Source organism: Buceros rhinoceros, unplaced genomic scaffold (genome assembly GCF_000710305.1).
Source record: "Buceros rhinoceros silvestris isolate BGI_N320 unplaced genomic scaffold, ASM71030v1 scaffold38199, whole genome shotgun sequence".
NCBI classification, from domain to species: domain Eukaryota; kingdom Metazoa; phylum Chordata; class Aves; order Bucerotiformes; family Bucerotidae; genus Buceros; species Buceros rhinoceros.
This window is the reverse complement of record NW_010433931.1, coordinates 7,448-29,543: the sequence shown is the minus strand read 5'-3', so window position 1 is coordinate 29,543 and position 22,096 is coordinate 7,448. Positions and strand designations below refer to the sequence as shown.

At 40.1% G+C, this 22,096-nt stretch overlaps 1 protein-coding gene across 1 annotated transcript in view; it reads right to left on the bottom strand.

Moving 5' to 3' along the window:
* Positions 1-22,096, bottom strand: part of LOC104500601 (ATP-binding cassette sub-family C member 8-like) — a gene marked incomplete at both ends in the record, with an annotated part of 44,278 nt that overhangs the window by 15,497 nt on the left and 6,685 nt on the right. The window contains 10 exons of the mRNA XM_010144268.1: positions 73-178; positions 4,236-4,381; positions 4,685-4,725; positions 6,812-6,974; positions 8,458-8,592; positions 13,707-13,862; positions 15,836-16,000; positions 19,135-19,323; positions 20,192-20,434; positions 21,596-21,762. Of these exons, the coding sequence (XP_010142570.1) occupies positions 73-178; positions 4,236-4,381; positions 4,685-4,725; positions 6,812-6,974; positions 8,458-8,592; positions 13,707-13,862; positions 15,836-16,000; positions 19,135-19,323; positions 20,192-20,434; positions 21,596-21,762 (1,511 nt within the window). The remainder of the gene's footprint in view (positions 1-72; positions 179-4,235; positions 4,382-4,684; positions 4,726-6,811; positions 6,975-8,457; positions 8,593-13,706; positions 13,863-15,835; positions 16,001-19,134; positions 19,324-20,191; positions 20,435-21,595; positions 21,763-22,096) is intronic.

Sequence of the window (22,096 nt, the reverse complement as noted above, 5' to 3'; positions counted from 1 at the left end):
GAAAAGTAAAAAATTTGCTCTCGGTAAAAATCACTCCGGCCACTTCATCTGCAGTTAAACAGCATCACTCACCACTGCCTGGTATTTGCTGTGATTATCTGCACTTCTTAGCTCTGCGGATTTATCATGCTCTTCTCCAATTTCTTCACTTGACAGGAATTCACTCAGTTTCTGTACACTGAAAGGGAAAAAACCAGAATCACACCTCACCCTGGAATGCAAAACTTTTGTTCGCAGCAATGTCTGTGGTAGAGGACCCCTTTTCGCACCTCAGCCACCGTCTCTGCACAGCTTGTTTACCTTTTTGTTACAGGTGTATGAAAATGTGCAAGGAGAAGTTACTGCAAGTAAGTTGACAAAACCCGCCCTGTTACAACTATGATATTCCAATGGTTTGTGCAGGTGCTTCTCAAGTCTTGTCTTTTCGGATACCACCCAAGAGGTTAAGCAAAAGATTTTTTTCAGGCATTTGGTGGGATACAGACCAGCTACAATAGCTGCTCACTCTGAAGCCATATGCTGAAGTAGAATTAAAGTTATTTATGTTACTGAAGTGTTGCACAGTCAGTTCTGCTGAACATCCTTATGAGCACTAGCAGCTTGATGAAATCCATACACTGTGAGCTAAATTCAACCAGCTGTGAGGAAATAAATACAAAGCGTATGAGATAATGTGATAAAGGAATATACCTTAACAGAACAGCGGTCAACAGATGAGATATAAAAGGAATCCTGACAACCAGCAACAAAGGGGAAGGCATAAAATCTTCACAAACTGGTTAAGATTTAATTAGTTAAGAGATAATGTGCCTTTATTATGACATTTAACAGATCATGACATCGATTTTATCTGTGTAGCTGACTTTATAAAATGTATGTCTAATCTACCCACAGGGACAGCAAATGAAATTTCTAAAGGAAGTGGACTGAATCATGAATGCAACATCAAAGGGGCTCAATTAGCTGGAAATAAATTAACTATCAGTCTCCAAAATGCTAGAGTGCCAGAAGGCCTCTAGGGTCCTAGAAATAAATTTACACATGAGGACTGAAAAAATTGATTTCAATATTTAGCTTTAGGCTAATTAGGGAGAAGCAGGCAAACAATGCCACTGTAGGATAGTGATGTGGCTACCTGTTAGTATGCAATTCTTAAAAAAATTAAAAATACTCCCCCACCCAACATACATTCTGCATTCCACTGCTGGGGATTTCCTCTTCAGAAGGAGACTTATTTTCCTCTAAAATGTCACGAGATACCCCATTGGTGCCAAACAATGCTTGGGCCAAGGCATCACCGCACTGCCTGAGGCAGACCCCTGTACAGTGAGCTCTTAACTTGCAAGTAGAGATCGAAGGCACCTATGGGCTCCCTAGCAGAGAACTCGTTCTGAAGTTTTTCTGTCAACCTGCATGCTTGCTAATGGCAGCTGAGGATCGAGAGACATACAGCAGGGTGAATTTAGCTAAAGCAGGTACTACAATCTAAGAAACTGAAAAAGCGGAGAACAACTGTTTGGGTTGGGACAAGGCAGGGAATAAGTAATTCAAGCTCAATGTTGGAACAAAATTCCTTCATGAGAATGTCTATTATCTCAAAAGAAAAAATTAGAAGTCCCATCACTAGACATACCTATTTGCACAAAGTTCTGGAAAACAGGGCTAGGAATGATCTTACTTTTTTTGTTCAGTGAACCAGATGTTTAAAAGAACATTTTAAATGTCTTCAAATGGACCAAATGGTGGTTTAGATGCTGCCTATATGGAGTTGGCACGCAGCTGCACCTGTTTTCTATAGGACAACACTGACATTTGAATAATTGCTCTGAAGGTGTGAAGAGCAGATAGGGAAGTCCGCTGTGTATCTGCTCTAGGGTCTACAGAGGGAGAAAGAAGACAGCAAACATATTCTTGGATCATGCATACCCAAACAAGACTGTGTCTATTCAACAGTTCGATTTTGCTGTCTCGCTCTCCTGTTACGTATCAAGGTGGCCAAGACTTTCGTCTGCAAGCTCTCTGCCCAATGCCCTGCTTAATTCTGGAATTGCTGCTCCTGTGGCAATTACTGAGGAAACACAGTATAGCTATAAGAAAATCTTTTGTTAGAGGCAGCAACTCATATTTCAGGATGCCACACCGTTCTACACACTTTAAGAATTAAAAAAACCATGTTCTCTGCAGAGCTCTTGCTGACATCGCTATTTCACTAGTATTCCAATATCTTCAAGGGGGAGCTTATTCTTGAGGCACAGTACAGATGTATTGATTAAAACATTGTTATTTGCACAGCTGACTGAAAAGGCAGTTTCATATTAAACCCAGCTACACACGATGCCACTCTTGCTACTTGACCTTTGCCGATGGAAAATTGTACACTGTACCCTTTGTCCTTCAACACCTCACATCTAAAAAATACATCAGTTGGCTGGTCAGTTTAAATTTTCAATGGCATAAACACTCTACATATTAAGAAATGCTTTTCAAAGAGGTAAACATAATTTCTCACCTTCCTAAAGCCTTTCAACAGCTCCCCCTCTCAGAAGCAAACACCCTAGCCTCATAACCTGCAAAGTTTGTGGGAGCCCTGTGTGGAACAGAAGCTTTCAATCTGTTTTACCACTGGAATCAATCACACAGATGTTCTGATAGTATCAGTAACAATCCATGAGGATGCTTTGCAACTCAAGGGTTTTTTTTCCAACTTTTTAAGTTAGGTTACCTTTACCTGATCTTACTGGTAGCCTACTTACTAGCAGGAAGGTGCATTAGCAGGACACAGCAACAGCAAGTAAATGCTGGTTGTGCTCACTTAGCGCAGTTTTCTAGTAACTGACTGCTTTTTCACAGTTCTCAAACCATGTAAGGAAGCATGCGTTGAAAATATCTGGCATGTGCTTCCAAAATATCACACTGGAAGATGGAGCACCCAGAAGATACATCTAAAGTAGCACGAGCAGCACCCTGGAATGCTGCCTGGGTTACTGCGATACAACCAGCCAGGAACACGAGGATCATGCCAACTTCGTTACAGAGTTTGAACTGGGCCATTCCTGTCTGTACTACAAATGGTGGGGCAACACCCTGCTAACAAGAAGATAACTCATGAAGAACTCCTGGCTAGCAACAATTAATACTTGGCTGATATTAATTGCACTAGAATTGTTCCTGCAGCATTAACAAGCACACAAAGAAATACACGTTTACAAAGAAATCCTTAGACAAGCCAAAATAAATGCCCATTACTAGTGCCAGTGTGGGCGCGCAGATGCTTTGCTGGCTGCAATCTTAGCATGACGATTTGCCATGATTCTAGGGACTACAACGGCAGCTGCAAAAACGTCTCATACCAGCCATGGCTGCTCTCAGATTTCACATTTTTTAGGAGAGAGGACACAGCTGTGACTTGGCGCTGCCAGGGAATTTCAAGACAGCAAGGGCAATCTCAGCCTCCTGCTGTAGTCTCCTTTTCATCTCCAAAGCGACACAAAGGCAAGTAAGCAAGGGCTGGGTCCCGTACTTTGGACAAGCTCTTCAGACAGCTATATTGAAGGTCATGAAGGGGTATTAGTAGAGTAAGGAGCCCAAACTCTCTCTTCCTCCCATCAGTCAGGTAGAGTTACACTGCATATGAAAAACATTAAGAAGTTTTTTTACACAGATCTGCCAATACTCAAAGAAACTCCCAACAAAACAGCAGTTCTACCAGCTGTTATTGCAGTTTTTGAATGCTCAGACTAACACGTTCATAAGAAAATAAAAATTCATCAAACCTGGAGTAGATGTTTAGTCATTAACTTACTCTCACTTAACAGTGATTTTCATGGTTTGTTTGTTTGTTTGATTAAGTCTAACTTTCCACCAACGGGCAACCTCCCAGGCAGTGGGGTGGAGGCTAAGCACAGACCAAGGGACGTGCTGAAACACAGGCGCTTCTGTGATTACCTTGTTCCCTTCTACATGCTTGATGGAAGGAAACATCTGGGCGACTTACAAAAGGAAATTTTCAGTAAGTTCTCTCTTCCTTTCCTGTTACCGCATACATTGCAGGCTGTACCTATATAGCTCAACTCATCCTACACAATGAAGTAGTAGCTGTGGACCACAACGTATTTGTTGTGACAATTGCATCAGCAAAGAACTTGGCCCACATGCTACAAGCAAGGGAACAATGAGCAACACATTCTCAAAAGTCCCAGAGGTGGTAGTAAAAACATTAATTTTACAGTTCTTACCTTACTAATGCTTTGACAGTGGATCTAACCACACTGGAGAGCAGGAACAACGGAGATACGAGAATATGAAACAGGGAGATGGAGGCAAATGCCACAGACGGGGAGAAGTCAGCTTTTGTTGTCAGATGAGCATGGACCACAAAAGTCTACAAGAGGACAGACATCATCAGCGTTTTGTCATAAAGAAGGAAATGCACAAAGAGTTTATATTTCATAAGCATTTTTCATTAACAGAATCTTAATTTATACTCTCTAAACAGCTGGGGGAGTGCTGTATACTCCAGGCTGCTTCTGGTCACAGGCAACAAGTGGGCATTTTCCATTCTCTCCCAGAAGAACTGCAAATGTGTAGCAGGTTTGCATCCCGTCCTCCTCCTTCCTCATTTCCACATCGCTTATAGCTGAAAATGCAGTTGTGATTAACATAACTTTAAAAAGTCTATACTTACTATAAGTACAGCTGCAATTGGTATTGCTGCATTCATAAAGACTGTGAAGGAAAAACATAGGAACATTTAGAAACAATTTCCATTCCAACGTGCTAAATGTTAAAATACTAGTAGCACTGGTTTACAATGGCATTTTCTATGCTTAAGATTCAAAAACTGTGCAAGTATCTATACACATCAGTACATCGTTTTAAAACGTCTGCAGTTTATGTCATCAGAACAGACAGAACCCGGCAGTGCACCCTAGAAAAAGATGACTAATCTACCAGTTTTGAGCTGTGATCAGTTCACACACAGTTCAGAAGGGCTCTGTCTCAAGGTCTGGCAGGCAACAGTGAGAGGAAAGCAGATGCTGCACAGGTCATGGTGCCCCGCAGGCTGGCTGCACATCTAGCTCCACCCCATGCCACAGCGCAGGGGCAGGACCTCCTAGGAGAGCCATGGCACATATATCAAGTTGTGACCTACTTCTGGGCACCACTTCTGAAGTACAGGGCTTTCTGCTTCCCCCAGCTCTGAGAAGGCAGCTCAAAGGGTAATGATTGGCAACCCTGCACTCTATTGTTAACTTGGGTTATTTTTAAGGAGGATTTACTCACAGATTACTCCTGCTTTGTCAGGCTTGGCCACTTTGTGAACATCCCTGGTAGCTCGATACAGGTTCTAATGGTACCTAAACGTTGTAGAACTTTGATTTCAGCTTGGCCTTGAATTGTTAAAATGCAAACAATGAACCAGTTTCCTCCCTGACCTCGAACAGTGCCCTTCTTGGTGCCCTAGATTCCCTCACTATAGCAACTCGTATACCATAGCACGCAGAGGTTATTAAACAGGTGGAAGGGGAGAAGGGTTAGAAATGCAATAAAACCCAGTTATCCATCTGGGAGCTTGAAATAGAACTAGAGCTACGATCTTACCCCACACATCTGAACCCTCCATCGCAACCTGAGAATATTATTTAATCCTCGCCTTTTTGGTTTGACTTACCATACTCTTTGTAAGCCAATGATACGCAACAACTTAAAAAAAAAGTTGCATTGACTTACCCCAGCTGAGAAACTGAACCACCACGTCTCACATACATATCAATATCACCCATAATGCAAACAAGAATGTAAATGTAAACATTAAGCATTTCAAGAAGCATCAGTACATATTTAGAATTGCTTTTAATAATATGGTTTCATATTTATGTCACTATTTCTTTACATAACAGTCAGTACTTTTGGGATGAATATGCATTTTTGTAGCTGTTATAAACGATGCTGTGAGGATTTGAAATCAAGGATGTCTCCATAGCTCCTCCAGTCCTATGGCTGAACCTATGGCACTTACTTTATATAAATAGATTTTAACGCCACATGAAGAGGTGCCTCTCTGAGTTGACCTAGGTGTAGGACAGAGTTTCCAGTCATGCAGTCTACTTTAGCTTTTACGTCAAAATGGAAACTACCTTCCAAGCACAGAGAGCTCAGGATGCCCAGAGAGCAATTCTGGTCTCAGAAGTCATGAAAACTAAAAGTGAATGTCAGCCAAATTCAAGGATCAGAGTGCATTACCTTTGTGATCATTTGGCAGGGAAGAAAGTCAGCTGCACATCTCTTGGGTGAATGAAATAAAATAATACTAACCAGACTGGAAAGGGTTACTTTTTTAGGATACAGAAATGCTCTTAAGAATCACTTGTTTTTACAAGAAATCCAACTATTGAGTAAGAAAGTATAAATACCACCTGTTGGAGCTGCAATGTAATGACAATTCCTGTCACACATTATCATACACCGTGTGGTGCAAAATGCAGGAGGAAAAGAAACATCAAAGGCTTCTTCCCGCATGCCATATTATAGAGGTGCATATTGCTGGCTGAAGGTAGCCTGGGAAACACTGGTCCCTTAAAAGCTTTTCTCCACAAAAACTAATGCTATGAAGCATTAGTACTGACTTTCCCTTTCAGGCATATTTCCCATACAGGCAAAATTCTACTGAATTAAATGGAAAGTGAGGAGTACGGAACAGAGCCTAAAGCAACTGAAACAATCTCGACAGAGGAATGGTAAGCTCATTAACAGCTAATAATGCAGCAGCAATTCAGCTGAGCAGTGGATTAGAACGAAGGAAGAGACTTACTGGATATGGAGGTATAAAGGGCAAAAGACTTGAGGCTAGTCATTTCTTTTTGCCTGGTTTCCTCTACACTGCTGTGGAAGATGTGTTCCCATGCATAGAGTTTAAGGAGCTTAATGCCTCGAAGCATCTCATTTGTCTTCTTCAGTCTCTCATTGGAGTACTCCTGCAACATTTACATACAGTTTTACTTAAAGAGTGTAACAGTCCCCTGAACACGAGGATCACGCAAAAACTGGATCAGTAATCAGCCGGGTGTACTTCACTGGTTCTGTCCATTCAGATGTTCTGCGAATGTTTTCCACATAGGTGAGCCTCCCTAGAGCTCAAGTGCACAGGCTGTTGGTTTGCACTCCTACACCTAGAGCTTGTACTGAAAATTTCACTCTTCTGTCAGCTTTCTGATCATTTGCAAGGCAGCTGCTCCTGACTGGCAGCGCTGGCTGGCTTTTCAACAGGCACACCGGCAGCATACAGAGGAGATCAGAACACCCAGCCAAGCTGCGGCTGGGCATGCCGCTCTGCCCAGGCAACACGATGTGGAAACAGTGCTGCCAGGCTTCAAAGCAGCAGGACCATGCCAGCCAGAAACTGTGATTCTGTAGGAAGCCGTGACTTTGAGCAGGGCCAGCTGGCTCAGGCACAGTAATAAACTGGAAAAGTTATACTCCCAGTAAAGCCTGACTGGATGTTATGCTCATTCCAGTTTTCAGGCTAGCTCAAGCACCTTCATGCTGCAGTCTGTGCTAGAAGTGTCCCCACTGTGCAACAAAATGTGCTCACATCTGCAGGAATTTGTAGGCGATGCTGACTGTCTGCTTGGCCGCTACAGGGAGGAACACTGTCTGTTTCTAGAAGGGTGTATACAACTGAAGTGAAGGTATTACTTTTCACACAGGAAGGTGCACAAATAAGTCCCAGGACCACCCGTGATTTGTGGTGGAAGAGATTCCAGCAAGCTGTCTGGGTCCATTACAGGTTCACAGGGCCTCCTTGGCAGTGCAAGAGTGGCTGAATGTGCAGGTAAGGTTCAGAGCAGCTGGGCATGGTAATTCTATGAACCGAGGTAACTTTGTCAGCACTGATGCAGGTGATTCAAATTACAGACAAGCCAAGAGAGGATCGAGGAACAGCTTGCTCCTGAGTTGGCAGACCTCTAAGCTTCCCAGCTGAGGAGTATGCAGTGGGAGTTACTACTGCCAGGAGGTTATTTAAATAGATCAGTTTGATAGATTCCCACATCTATTTTGTATCTGGGGTCTGGGTTTGGACACAACACTCCTACTTCCTTTACCCCCTGACAGCTTGCTCTGCACAAATCATTTGTTTGTGCATCACCTGACTGTAGAAAGCCATTTCAGTCAATGATTACTGACCATTTACATTTGCAAGTTAGAAAGACCTCAAGGTTTTTTTGCTCTTAGGGAAACATATAACATGTTGAAAAGGATAAACCCCAAAATTGCGTCTTTACTGTTATGCTTATTGTCTTTTCACTTTCTTGAACTTGACATTCCTGAGCATTACAAAACGGTTTGAGAATCAATTCCTGGTCAATGTCCACGGTTAGCTTTGTAATTCCAAACACAGACCAATGCATAATTACCAGAGGTGATATAAATATCATTTACAAGTTTGAAGACACTTACCAACGTGCTTCTCTGAGCCTGTGAGAGTTTTGTTGCTACAAAGTACTGAACAGGAGCAAGGACTATGATTACTGCTGCTCCAATTAAGGCACTGATTCCAAGAAGATAGTAGAGCAGAAGAATCCCTACAATTATCTGTTGGGAGAAAAGAAAGTGAGGGGAAGACTAGGGATGGCTTCGCTTTGTGTATGTACACAAAGATGAATCACGTAATGTTATCATGGTAACTGGACAGCACGTGCAAAACCAACAGCCACCGCAGCTAACCCTATCCCCAAACGTTCTATGTTCTGCATCACTGGCACAGTTTTGATCAGTCAGGATATTCTCTCAGAGGACCAAATATATCCACCTAGTGTTTCTGGGTTGTACAGATTTGCATATCTTCTACAATGTAAATCTCACAGCTATTTAAAATAACTTATATACATTTACAAAAAGAACTTCTAATAAAATTTAAAAGTTATTTTAAAATACTTCCAAGTAACACATTGAGATATTCCTTTTGTAGTCACTACGAAGTATTTTTCCACATTGGCCAGATGACGTAGAGTGCATTTTCTTTGACTTTTTTTTCTTTGACATTTAAGCATTTTTACACCTGAAGAGAAATTACATCTCCCAATTTGATCAGAACTCAGAAGTCTACAACACAAGGGACTTCCATAAAGAAGAAATGCTTCTTTGCTTACTATAGAATCTAATATGAAATATTATTAAAAATACAATTGATCTTGTAAATATTAACATGACATTATTGCTGACCAGTACATTAAAAAGGAACATCAGATATCACATCAGTAAGAACCATCAAATAAACTTCAAATAAACTCTAACATAAACTTGCAAGGGATTGTTTTAAGGATGTCTGGTACCAGACTGACGATGACTGTAAAAAAAAGAAAAAAAAGGGGGTTAGAGAAATAGCTTAAAAAAAAAGGTTTGTCTTTGGTTAGGTCAGAATCTAAAGTGCCACAGTCTGGGTGGAAAGGGATCCTGTAAGAAGCTCAATAAACGTGAACAAGACATACAAACTACCAATGTTAAGTACCACTACTCCAAAGACTGACTCCTGAGCAATCTGGAGCACTGACACTATGTATTCACCAGTATAAGCTGATAAATTAATCAGAAGACATAGTGATAGAAAGTTAATTTCATCCACAATTTCCCTTAATTAAAAAAATACAATTGGAAATTTCCTTGAAGCGTATTCTGCTACTGTTGCTATATTTGCATACTCTCATAACCCTCACAGAAACACTATCGTCCATCAATCCAAAGCTCAGTCATCATAAACCCATCGATTCCCACACATATTCACAGGGTTTGGGTGCTTCCATGAAGAAAAATCGAGTCCTTAGTTTCCACATTTCCATCTTGACATTTTCATGAATTTAAGGCACACAGAGAGAAAAAGCAGATTTTTTTCCCCTTCACATTCCTTTGATGCCTCTGCATCGTGACTCTTAAAATGAGTCACAGTCTTTACTTACCAAACATTCATTAACATGAAAGTAAAGTCTTACTGTACATGCACCACAAATCTAGTAAGAGTGAAGGTTAAATTGTAAATTAAAAATCTTTTAGTGACGAGTAAGTGACCAATTTGCTTTCATCTGAAGTCAGGAAATCCATGAGTTTATGAAGCCAAAGAAACTCCCGCAAGGCCTCTGTCTGATAGCCCCACCAGAGCTCTCCTCCTAAACATGAAGTGGTTGGTCTTGGGCTTCAGAAGATACTCATTACCAGCTGCTTCTTCGTGCACAGACAATCTAGGCACTCAAAACAGACAAAAGCGTTGAACAGTGCTCAGATGTTCAAAACGGCAAAGTCAGTGTGCACGAAACACTGACCTCTGCTTCCCCCCACTACTGGTTGATTGTCAAGGCATTATAGGACCATCTGGTTCTAGGAACAGAGCGTCAGCTTCTCACACAGACACGGAGAAAGCTATTCTAGCTATTGGATTTTGAGGGAGTTGCTAGCTCACAGCTGCTCCCCCCATCCCATCATGGCTATTGAAAGGGCCAGTTTTTGCAATGGAAATTCTGTATTTTCAATATGTTAAAAATGATCCCATTTTCATCTTCTTTATGTTGTGATAAGGGCAAACTTTTAAAATACATTCATTATGTATGGGACAACAAATATATTCTCAATTCAAGTATGTGAATATTTGTATTTGAAAAGTGCTGAAAACTATAAGCATTATTGCGAGTAATTCTGTATTTATCACACTGCAGGCTATGCAGTCAAGAATAAACAGTACATAGACAATATCTGAACTGCTGGAGAACAGCACCTGGCAGATGAGAAGGCTCTCATTAATATTTCTGAGAAGGTAAGGATCATATTTTTTAAAAAAACCTGTGTAATAAAACACTTGCCTTCCCTCTCATGAAAATCCCAAAGCTCTCACCTGCCAGAGATATATAGATCACAAGCAAGAACCTCACCAATAGCTCTGGTTATTTAGTCTTAATTATTTATGGAAGGCAGCAAGTACTTCCAGCCAAACACTGCTTTGTGGCTGGTTTTGAAAGAGACAAGTGTCCTTTCATTATAACTGTAAGCTATCCCTGCTAATGGACCAGAGATATGAGAATACAGGATTTTTTAATAATCACAACGAAACTGAACAAGTGTGTTTACAGAACAGAGGTAGGGGGAAAGGCTTTACAGGGCCTCATTTTGCTCCCAGGGTTTGAGCCAAGCCTACTCCAGGCGTCTTTCAATTGATGGATATTTCCAGGCCTTTTTTCATGGATTTCAATGGCCTTCGGACAGTAACTTAAGGCAATGATAAAGCTCCTATTGACTCCAGTCAGAGCAAAGATGGGGATCGAATTATCTGGACTGTATAGAAAACCTAACTGGTTATGAATGACTAGGTCTAAGTCGAGGATAATTACAAAACCCCCAACAAATGCTGAAATGTTGATTGTTAGGTTAAGAGCTACAAAATAATTAAAAACTTGTTTTAACTAATAATGAAGCTTGTTCAACTTTTTATTAGCCATCTCTTGAGCATCCAATTATTGCTTTCACTTCCTCATAAAAGAAGGTATTAAATGAATGTTGTGGAAACATGTTTTGGAGAAACCTTTGTGACCACTGTGACTCCTTGATTTGTGCCTTGCAACACGTGCACCATCCACTAAAGAGGAGCATGCTTTGACACCGACTGTCCCAATCTACTGAAGAGCATCGCAGGGTAAGTATTAATGCAAATACAACCATATTTTCAGAAGACTGTCACACCTTAATGTGTCCACTATCCTGATCCGAGGCTTTACACAACTCATGGGAGTCAGTGAGAGTTCTACCAGAGATTCAGACAGATTGCTTCTTCCTCCAGGTCCTACTGCATCCTCAGAAGCAAATCGACCCACCCCACTACCAGAGTGATACTGCCCAAGGACACAGACTACACAAAAGGATATAAGATGCATTCAAGAATTTAGGAAGTTAATTCATCTTACCATGCAATTAGATGATTTTTAAGACCATCACAAAGGAGGACTTGCTCATTTGATATGCAACAACTTGACCTAAACCTCTTGGTTTTGACAGGAACAACTATAAACCCCACTCAATTCTAATATGTATCTTTATTGTCAGAAACAAAATCCCAATCTCCTGCTCGCCAGCAGTCTGGTACCTTACTCTTTGAAGGACATTCACAGATTTTCCATCGCCACCTGTATGGCTGGCTTTTCTTCCCTATCCCCAAATTTTCAACGTAGTATTCTTATATGCTCAAGATCTTATAGAATAAAATCACTCATATCAGATGTTAATGGACACAGGAACTCTAAAGTAGCACTCCTAAAGTCATGTTAGAAAGAGACCAGAAATATCATCTGCCAGTTGCAGTCTATAAACAATCTCATGCAAATTATTTCATTTTTGGACAAGAGCAGGCAATGCAAAATGCAAAGCTGCTGAGAGGATTACTTGTGCCTTCCTGACTTCCACACTGGCCAAATCAGCCTCCTTGTAGTGCTTGAACCAGACCACCTTCATGACACCAACACAATGGAGTTTTCATCAAGGTTTTGAAACTAAATGATACTTTTAGAAAATCCTGAGTAATTTTAAACTCTGCTGCCTCTCTTATTTGTATTTACATTTAGCACTCTCAGCAAGACTACAGATAGTAGCTGGAAGAGAGCAGAAAGAATTGCAGGCTGGCTCCTCCAAACTAATTTGCCCTCTTTCAGTAAGAGTAAACTTGGAAAAATGATTTAAGGTTGTACTGAGATTGCTCTGACCTCCTAGTGCTCTGTGTCTGCTCTACTCTTTTGATAATGTAAACTTAAATTAATCACATGGCCATCCAGTGGGATTCACCACAGGCTCAGGAGTGCTGCCTCACTGAAAAAAGACTAGTTTTGCTCAGATCAGTTTTTCCATAGCTCCATCAGTTCACATGACATTACACAATCTATAGAGCTGGAATAATGAAGGAGGGGAAAATACCATGTTTCCATGTCAGACAGCCTATGAACTCCTGATTCAGTAAGAGAATAGGCTTAGATTAATTTAAATTTCTGTTTTCCTCATCTTAAAGACTTGAGAAGTCACAGTTGTATTTCACTGGGCACACACACTATGAGGCTATAGGATGTGGAACCAGGATTCACTGGGTGATTCGACATGACTCGGAAGGGTGATCTGCCCCGTGTCACGCACATGAGAAAGGAGAGTGAAGGGATGAGAGTGGTATACAGAGGCACGAGACCCCAGATACCACAGAAAATAAAGTAACAAAACCATCTCATGTAACGAATCTGTGGAACTTCATACATTAGAATGTTTCACCCATGAGGCAGCCGTAATTAAGGGACGTCCAAAGGATCATCTCTAAGCAATCATATTTCTTAATAAACTGCTACTTTTGTTGCTTCTGCTGGGATTCAGAAGACAAACAATTGTAATACATTCCTGTTAACTCCCCTGATGTAATAAGAGAATGGGCTGGAATAACAAAACCTGCTGCATCGCATAAATTCTTGTTGAAAATGCGAACGTATTTGGCATTGGTCAAGATCCTAACACAATCCGAAATACCTAGAGTCCTGTCACAGTTGTGAAATACATGATATAGGAATTTTCTAGATGTTGAATCTTATTTCATGTTAAAGAATAACTTCTTTAACGTGTCTACATTCATAAAATCCATAAGCAAGCAATCACTACAGACTGATGCACATTAATAACACAAGCATGTTCTATCTCCTTACCTGTACTGGCATAGCCCAAAGGTTAGGGCAGAGGAAAAAGAACCACATCAGCTGATTTGTGTCTATGGCAACCAGGTTACAGATCTGTCCTGCAGTCATCTCCCCCATAGACATGTTAGAGGTTGAAAGCTGCATAATTTTATTGTATATTTTTGTCTGGAAAAGAGATCAAAAGGTATTAGCATACAGAAATAAGGTTTCTAGCTCCGTCTAAAACACAGGCATAGTCCAGCATGTTGAGGGAAACCAACATTTCCAGTAACTTGAATGAAGAGGTTAAAGTTTGGCCTTTTATGTTATGATGAAAAAATTCAAGCTACTGTCTTACTGCTCACCCACAAAAAGCCAAGTGCAATTCGGTACATAATGGTTGTCTAAGCACTCCCTTTTTCCATCCCTGTGGATCACTAAGAGAATGAAACCTTTGCTTCCCAAAGGGCCCAAGAACCATGCTAACAGCTATGATTTATACCTCCAGCTTCTCCATGGAGTGCCCTTGCTGTGACTACTGCTAACAAAATATTATTACATTCACTATATAATAGTCAACGTATTATAATCCTTGTTATTTTTCTCTGAAGTTTGATTCAGGCCCCATCCAACCCCAGGACCAATGTCATAGCTGAGAATGTTGCTACATTTTGGCTACAGAGCTCAGTCCCATTACGAAGTTTAGTTCACAGATGACTAATCTAACAGGTCCGATTCTGTACTGAATTAAGTAGTTACCTTAGTGCAGAATCAGGCATCACGTATAAAAAGAGCTTAACACACAACAATGAAAGTGTTCTTTTACCAGCTGATTTGGTAAAAGGCTACAGTGATGCTTTGTAGTCATGAGACTCAGCTGACAGGAGGCACCTTGATTCAGTAAGAGCCTTCAGATCAAGTGCCAACTGTCCTTCATCTCATACAGGGTACGTTGAACAGGTGCAGCAGCTTTACACAGTGGAAGAGAAGAGATAAAAGATTTTAAGAAAATCAAAAAATTATAGGAAAAAAATACTGGCACAGAGACTGCGATTAACATTAATTCTGCTGCTTAGACTGATGGCTAGAAAATTTCCAATTTGAATGGTCCAACTACTGGCATTATCTGGGCCTCTGTGTAATATCCAGTGCAGAGAAACAAAGATTTTCCTAAAGAAAATTAACTTGGCGCTAATTTCCCACAACTCCCCTTTTACGGTTGCTGTGGTCCATGTATTTTTCAGTAAGTTGCAGCTCTTCTGCTTGATACAAGACATGCAATTTTTAAGTATATATTTTAAATATATTTATATAATTCATATTTCTTTAGAAGTTTCCTACTTCACTCTAATAAGAGACAACTAATGGATGGAATGTAGAAGTCTGACAGCTGACAAGTGCTTCCAAGTGCAAGATCAAAAGAGGATTAAACAATCAGGCTGCTGTTGAAAGCATCCATCTCTCAGATGGCCTCTGCCGGGATCTGTGTACCTCGGTGGGTAAACAGTGTCACTTACACGGCTGGCTTTGCAGGCTGTCAGAGGGCAGGCTTCGGCCAGCGCTCTCGGCAATATCGCACTGTAACCGTACACCCAATGCTCTCATTTCCAGGCACAGATCTGGGTATACTATTGTAAACTTTGATCTGCTGTTCACAGTCATTATAGACTCCATTTTACCAAACTTAGTTATGTTCAGTAATTACAGACTTCACAATGCCCTCTAGATTTTGTGGCCTGACCCATGGAATAAGACACTACCCCATGCATGGGGAATACAACCTATGCTTTTGTCCCAAGTTTATTTCCAAGGCATTTTAAAGCTGTGTTATTTGCACGGGATATTACAAAAAGGCATCTTTGAGAAGGAAGAGGTGTAGTTCTCAACCTCGGTGCTTTCAAAAATTACATTTTTTTCATGTTAGCAAATTTAGAAGAAATGCAGCACTAGATATTACAAATTACTGTTTCTATAGAATAAAAATAGGACGCAGAGGCAAGAACACAAGTCTAAGATAACACAACCTTACTGGCAACGGTTACATTCAATCCATTTCAGGAGAGAAGTGTTTCAGAATTTCATTACTATAATTATAATTTATATTTACGAATACATGTATGACTGTATGAAAATGAGGTAACTAATAATATATTGGCTACCTGTATTGCGCCTCTCAAGTTGATTCCTGTTTCAATAGCAACATAGTATGATGCTTGGAGAAACGTCCTTTGCAACAGAAGGGCAAAAAACAAGAGTACAGCCAAAACATAAGCATTGGACAGGAACTCTTGAGACGAAATAAAGAAAACACCAAGAATTTTAGTCTATAAAAAAAAGAAAGTTAGACATCAGGTGCAATGGTAATTTAAATACTATCTTTGCATAATTAATAAGCAGAGATAACCACAGTTTATTACTTTGAAAGTGCTCCCAACCTTCGCTGAAACCTCACAGTTAATGAATTCAAGGAAAGTCATACAATGTGCCAACTCAGTAAGCTTTATTTAAAGGCAGAATGACATTTATAGGATTTCTGATATCCTTCCAAAACTCCAGAATGCTTTGAGTAACTCCAGATGGCCATTTTTTAAAGGATGTGCACTGCCCAGTGTCAGAAATTAGTCTCCTTATTTTAGCACCTCTGGTTACTGAATACTAAAAAGATGTTCACAACTTGCTGAAAACCCACCCTTCCAACTCCTGGTACCACATGTACTTGGCTTGCAGCATCTTGTTCAGCATTTTTATTCATGGTCGTTATCTCCCCACAAGTTCACAAGATCAACAAAGTGCATTTCGAAGCCTGTCTATAGTTTTCCGGAAAGCAGTGCCTTTATTCCAGAATATATTTAACAAGCAGGCACCTTTGATGCCACAACTAGTTCAGAGGCTGGCTCACCTCGGGAAGCCTTCTGAAACTAAAATGCCTCTGCCTTGCTCTCTCCCCCCTTGGCTCCTTGCCTAAATAGTTTCTTTGCTGTTGATGTTTTCAAGACTGCTCTAACGTTTAATAAACTATATTTCGCAAAATCTCACTGTCTGTACATTTTATTAGATCTGACCTCCACCCTGCAGTTAACTGTGTATACGCAGAAACCCCATATGACAAGCTAATACAGAGATTAAACTTATTTTAAACAAGGAGGCTGTAGGTTTGGTGTATCACTTGAATGTGTTATGTCAGCAGATATTCCTAATACTGGAACTGCTAATCCTGACACTGCAATGTGAAGATGCTACCGGCAAAATACAAAGGTTATCGTTCTGTCAGTCACTCCTTCGGTGTGAAATGATTAACACTCAGAGAAATTCATGTCATAAGAATGTTCCCGGGTGGCCATAAATATTGATACTGGAGTTATAAATAAACATGAAGAGCATGACAGAATTTAAGACGCTGTTGTCCTCTCACTAACTACGGCATAAAGCAGTTAATACTGCCCATGACACACACGTGATCTCACGAGTTCCAGCTCCATAGTTGTTTATATCTGTCACAAAGGGTGTGAAGGATAGAGCAAATATTCTATCTTAGGATTTATCTCTTTGCCTTCAGTTTCACAAACACGATTTCTGTTTGAAAGATACAGTTGACTTACTACAACATCTCCTCAATCTCAACTGTTCAAAACAAAGAGATGTCACTTTAAGGGATGGATAAAAGATGCTCTCCCGTACTCACAGATGACACTGCTTGCCCCGTTCTGTCCCTCTGTATATGGCCATTCTTTTTGACACCCTCAAATCAAGCAGCATATCAGACACAATGTTTCACCCCAACTTATCTTTACCTTCCTAAGACCGTGCTTTAGAAGGCTTATTTCTCAAATCTATGTGGCTCTCAGGAGTAAACAAGTAATATGACAAGGTTCTCCTTTTTTTACTCACTACAGGTAAGAACATAACATTCCTAGCAGTAGAGCTGGCGTATTTTTTCCCAACTCGACTCAGCTGGCTAGGTATGTGCATACACGTGGGAGTTTTCCTGAGCACCTCCGGCTCTTTATGGATAGTTCGAATAGAAAGCCCTTCCTCATTTAGAAACATATTTCATCTAATCCAACAAAAGCAATCTTCAGATGTAAAGGTAATTAGTCTCTCAACAAAAAAAGTCTATAAACTAGGTCAAGACAGCAGGAAAAGCCTCTTGGGAGACCTTTTAGCAAAGGTAAAATGCACCCTTAAGGGTCACTCATGGACTATCACCATCAGTGAATATTGCTGTTGGGTTATCTCCAAACGGTGTAAATAGCAGCAGTGATGAGGCTACAGCTTCACTAGATACGGTGAGGATGACAAAGCTGGATGAGGCTCTGTTTAGGGCCTATCTGGACCAGACCTGAGCTTTGTTCACAGAAAAGTACTAGCTGACATTTTAATAGGAAAATTACATTGGATAATCTGCTAATTGTGATTTGGTATAATTGCAGCTGAAACAGTGCTCTAACCAAATTATCAAGACACAGAGCTCAAAACCTTCCACAATACTTTGCTGCAACATAGCCCTATAGTCTTTATTTTTTAATTTCCTGCTTCAACTGGTTTCCATTGAATCTACTTGCTCTATTAATGTTCCCAAATATTAGGATAAGGATTGCAAAATGGATAAGTAATTAATTTTAGCCTGATGCCTTTGTTAAATTTTCTGCAATGCATCTGATGTATTTCAATATTTACAGTGGACTTAATCCAAAGTATACTCGAATTAATGGGTGTATTTCCATTGGTGTCAACAGATTTTGGGAATAAAATGTTATATCAAACAGTAAGTGAGCTGCAGAAATAAATGGATTTTTCTCACAGAAATCCAGCCTGAGTAACCTCACCTTAAAATAAGAAGATGCTTCCCAAGTCTTTTGGGGTTTTTTGTTGTTGAATTTAATCAAGAAGTATGTCTGCTTCTTCTTGGGGAACATTCATTTAAGCAGCATCCTTTAAAAACATGTTTCAGTTGATCTTTCAAAACATGTTTCAGTTGATCTTTCAAAACCAATTTCCCCAAAGACACCACAGGAAATTTCTTGTCATAGTTAAGTTACTTGGGATTTTATTGTGATGACAAAAGCCTGCTTTAATCCCTAGACATCATTCATTTTTGGAAATCAAAAGCCAAGCCTACCAAAACCACACTTTTTCCCTTCTGAAGAGCACTCAGTAACATACTTGATTCAGTCTCTACCCAAGCCTGTATCTAAAACCCTTATGGTATGAGTAGGATTATGGATATGCCTCACCATTGTCTTGAATGAGGCTATTTTCCAGACTGCAAGCCTGACTAGATCCACAAGTAACGTATTTTCCTCCCAATCAAGGTATAAAAGTGGATAAGAGGCAGTGCATAAATACTGTCATTTCTAGCATTCACAAACACATTGCAGTGTCACTTTCTTTACTGAGGCCAAATATTACACAGTCATAGCATTACTTGATTCCTCTATTTTTATGATTTTGACAGTACCTGTGGGCGGATAGTATTATTTCCTTTTCCAACGTTGTGAACAATCCCAGAGATACAGAGTGGACCAGCAAATCCAAGCAAGTCAGCCAGAATACGGAACGTGCTACTGAGAAGTAATGGTCTTCCAAAAGCACAGCAGAGAGCACACCAAATGGATCTGGATCCTTGAGGAGATGAAGACCTTTTATTCTACTCAGAATGAAAAAAAAAAAAATAGTTAAGTATTACGTTATACATTAAATCCAGGTCTGATAAATTATTGGTATTTCTATTCCTGCTTTAATTCACTGACAACCAGTTGCAATCTTTGAGCTAGAAAAGCACAGGAACTAGAATTACTGTTTCATTTGTTTTTATAGGGTCAGAACAAAGCATTAATTTGTACTCTTCTCCACAAAAAGAACCATGATTTCTTTCCTAACCTTAATAGAGATCAAATAAGTGTGTTGTTTGTGGCTTGCTGGAGCAGAGGAAAAAAAAAAACCAAAAAGAGAGAACTGACAGGTTATGTTTTCCAGTGAACATAAAGACTGGAAACCTACACTCTTTTTAGACAGGATGCAAAAGACTTCTCTTCAAATCCTGAATACACTCAAGTCCCATCAGGGAGTCAAACAGAACTTGAGCTGAGGTAGTTGCGGCCCTGAATTCTCCTACAAACAAACCGTAACTGAAAGAACATGGAAAAAAATAGTCCTGTGAGGCCTCAGTAATACTTACTGACTCTAACTCAACGATTCCAGGGTCTTATTAGGAAGAAGGATAATGGTGTTCAGTGAATACGGTCCATAATTACGTTCCACATCAAAATAGAGGCCATATGGATTTTACATGGATATAACCAGTAATGTGATTGACATGTATGTTTACTAGAGAAATTCTGTTATTTGTATGAGGTACAACTGAGTACGTGATCTCTTTGCGCATGGAAAGCTATGTTAATTGATACTTCATTTGCATCATGTTTGTTTACATAATATCACGCTTCTAGCATTAAAAGTAATACAAAACTCAAGCACGGAGGAAGCAGACAGACATAGCTCCATGCTTTGCCTACCTTCTGTGCTTCAAAGGCCTCATTAAGACGAATGTAATTGGTCAGAGCTCTCATAGCAATGGGAAGCTTTCCTATGGTTTTCAAGTCTATTGGTTTTTTATGGGCAGTCTTGATGAAAGTATTCATCCACCAGTATGTTCCTTTGGATAAGAGATTCACAAACGGCTGTAAGAATCGAACACCAAGGTCCTGGAGATCCTCGGGAGGTTTTACTTCCTTAGGGGTTTTGAAGAAAACATATCTCTGAAATTCAGAAAAATACCAAAAGAATCACACTAAATGCATGGAAGTCCACAAAGAATAGATAAGAGATAAATGACACTGCAGATAATCAACAAATCACTCTTCATTTCTCACAAGTTCTCAAAGTACCTAGGCATTCAAATTCAACCAACATAGCAATCCGGTTTCCTCAAGTACTTGGGAAAATCAGAGGCATCCAGTCTAGAAATAAATCATCCTAAACCTTCATTATTACCTTGTTTATGAGGAACAAATTTGCATACTGGTAGAAAAAAAAAACACTTTACATTTCCAATAGTAGAGCCTCAGCCTCTTGCTCCGAGTTCCAGGGAGCACCACTAGCTTAGGCCCAGCCCTGAGGTTATCACAGTGATTCATCTTCCACACCACGCTGCCTCCCATGTCGTTAGCTCAGAACATGGATCTACCCGTGCTGTCCTGAATGGATTTGGGAAACCACTGAACTAGAGTGCATATAGCATGAACAAGTATATTCTTTGATCTAAACGCCAAAAGAGCAAGTGCAGACAGCTGATGATATTCTGTTGTCAAAATCTTCCCAGCCATTGCTCATTTTTGGAAATGAAAAGCCAAACATCTTAAAAAACACACTTAGCCTTTCTGAAAAGTAGTCAATCACACAATTAATTCCATCTCTACTCATGACTGTACCTAAAACCTATTATTCCTAGTGGGATTTCTGGATATGCTTCTTTTCTCCAACCGTAGCTGGAGAAATAATTCATAGATCTTAGAAAAAATGGTTATGGGGTTAGGAAAGGCCATCTAGAGGAACTATGGGAACAGCAGAAGGAAGGGAGAAGGTGCAGTTGTGACTGGAAGTCAAACAAGTCAATCTTAGGTCTTCTGGAAGAAAAAAGGTGAGGCCAATGTCTGCTGTTTTCGCTGGCGCAGAGGCCTCACCCCTTTATTTTCTTTTTCCCCAATCCCCTTCCCCTGCTCCTAGCCAGCATTTTAAAAAATTATTTATTCACCTGGCCTAATAAAATAGGATTAGCCTTTGATTCTCAAATATATTTCTAACTGGATTTTTCTCTCTCCTTCAGAAATGCATTTCACACTAATAACAGATAGGGGAATTAAAAAAACCCCACTAAAACAACACAACAAAAAACACAGAAGGAGACTTAGGATACTCACTCTCACCCTGATGACATTGATTTCTACAGCTAGTAGCATCCCATAGAGAACAACCAGGAGTCCTGTGAGGCAAAATCGAAGCTGAGAAAATCCAACTCCATTATCACAGAACTTCACAAATTTGATGGTTTTGGTTATGAAAGCTAAAGTCCAGTAGAACAGCAATGCTGCAGGGGAAAACAAAAAAGTTAATCAGCTCCAGAGTTGCAAAAATATACAACTGCAATATTAAATATTCATTCAGAAAGAATGCAACAAGGATATATAAAACCAGAGAATGGCCTTTCTCATGTCAAGACAGAAGCCTAATTCAATTCCACAAACACGAAAACATTAAGATAACGTTAGTTCCAAATTCCTTTCCTGTTAGGTTTAGGGGTATTTGGAAAGCTGCACAAGTGAAGTCTGCTGAAGGAAATTTCCATCTGTTGTAAACAGGCATCTGGGTGAGTTCAAGGAAGGGAGTTACCCCACAAGTGAAGGTGGCTGTAGATGACGCTC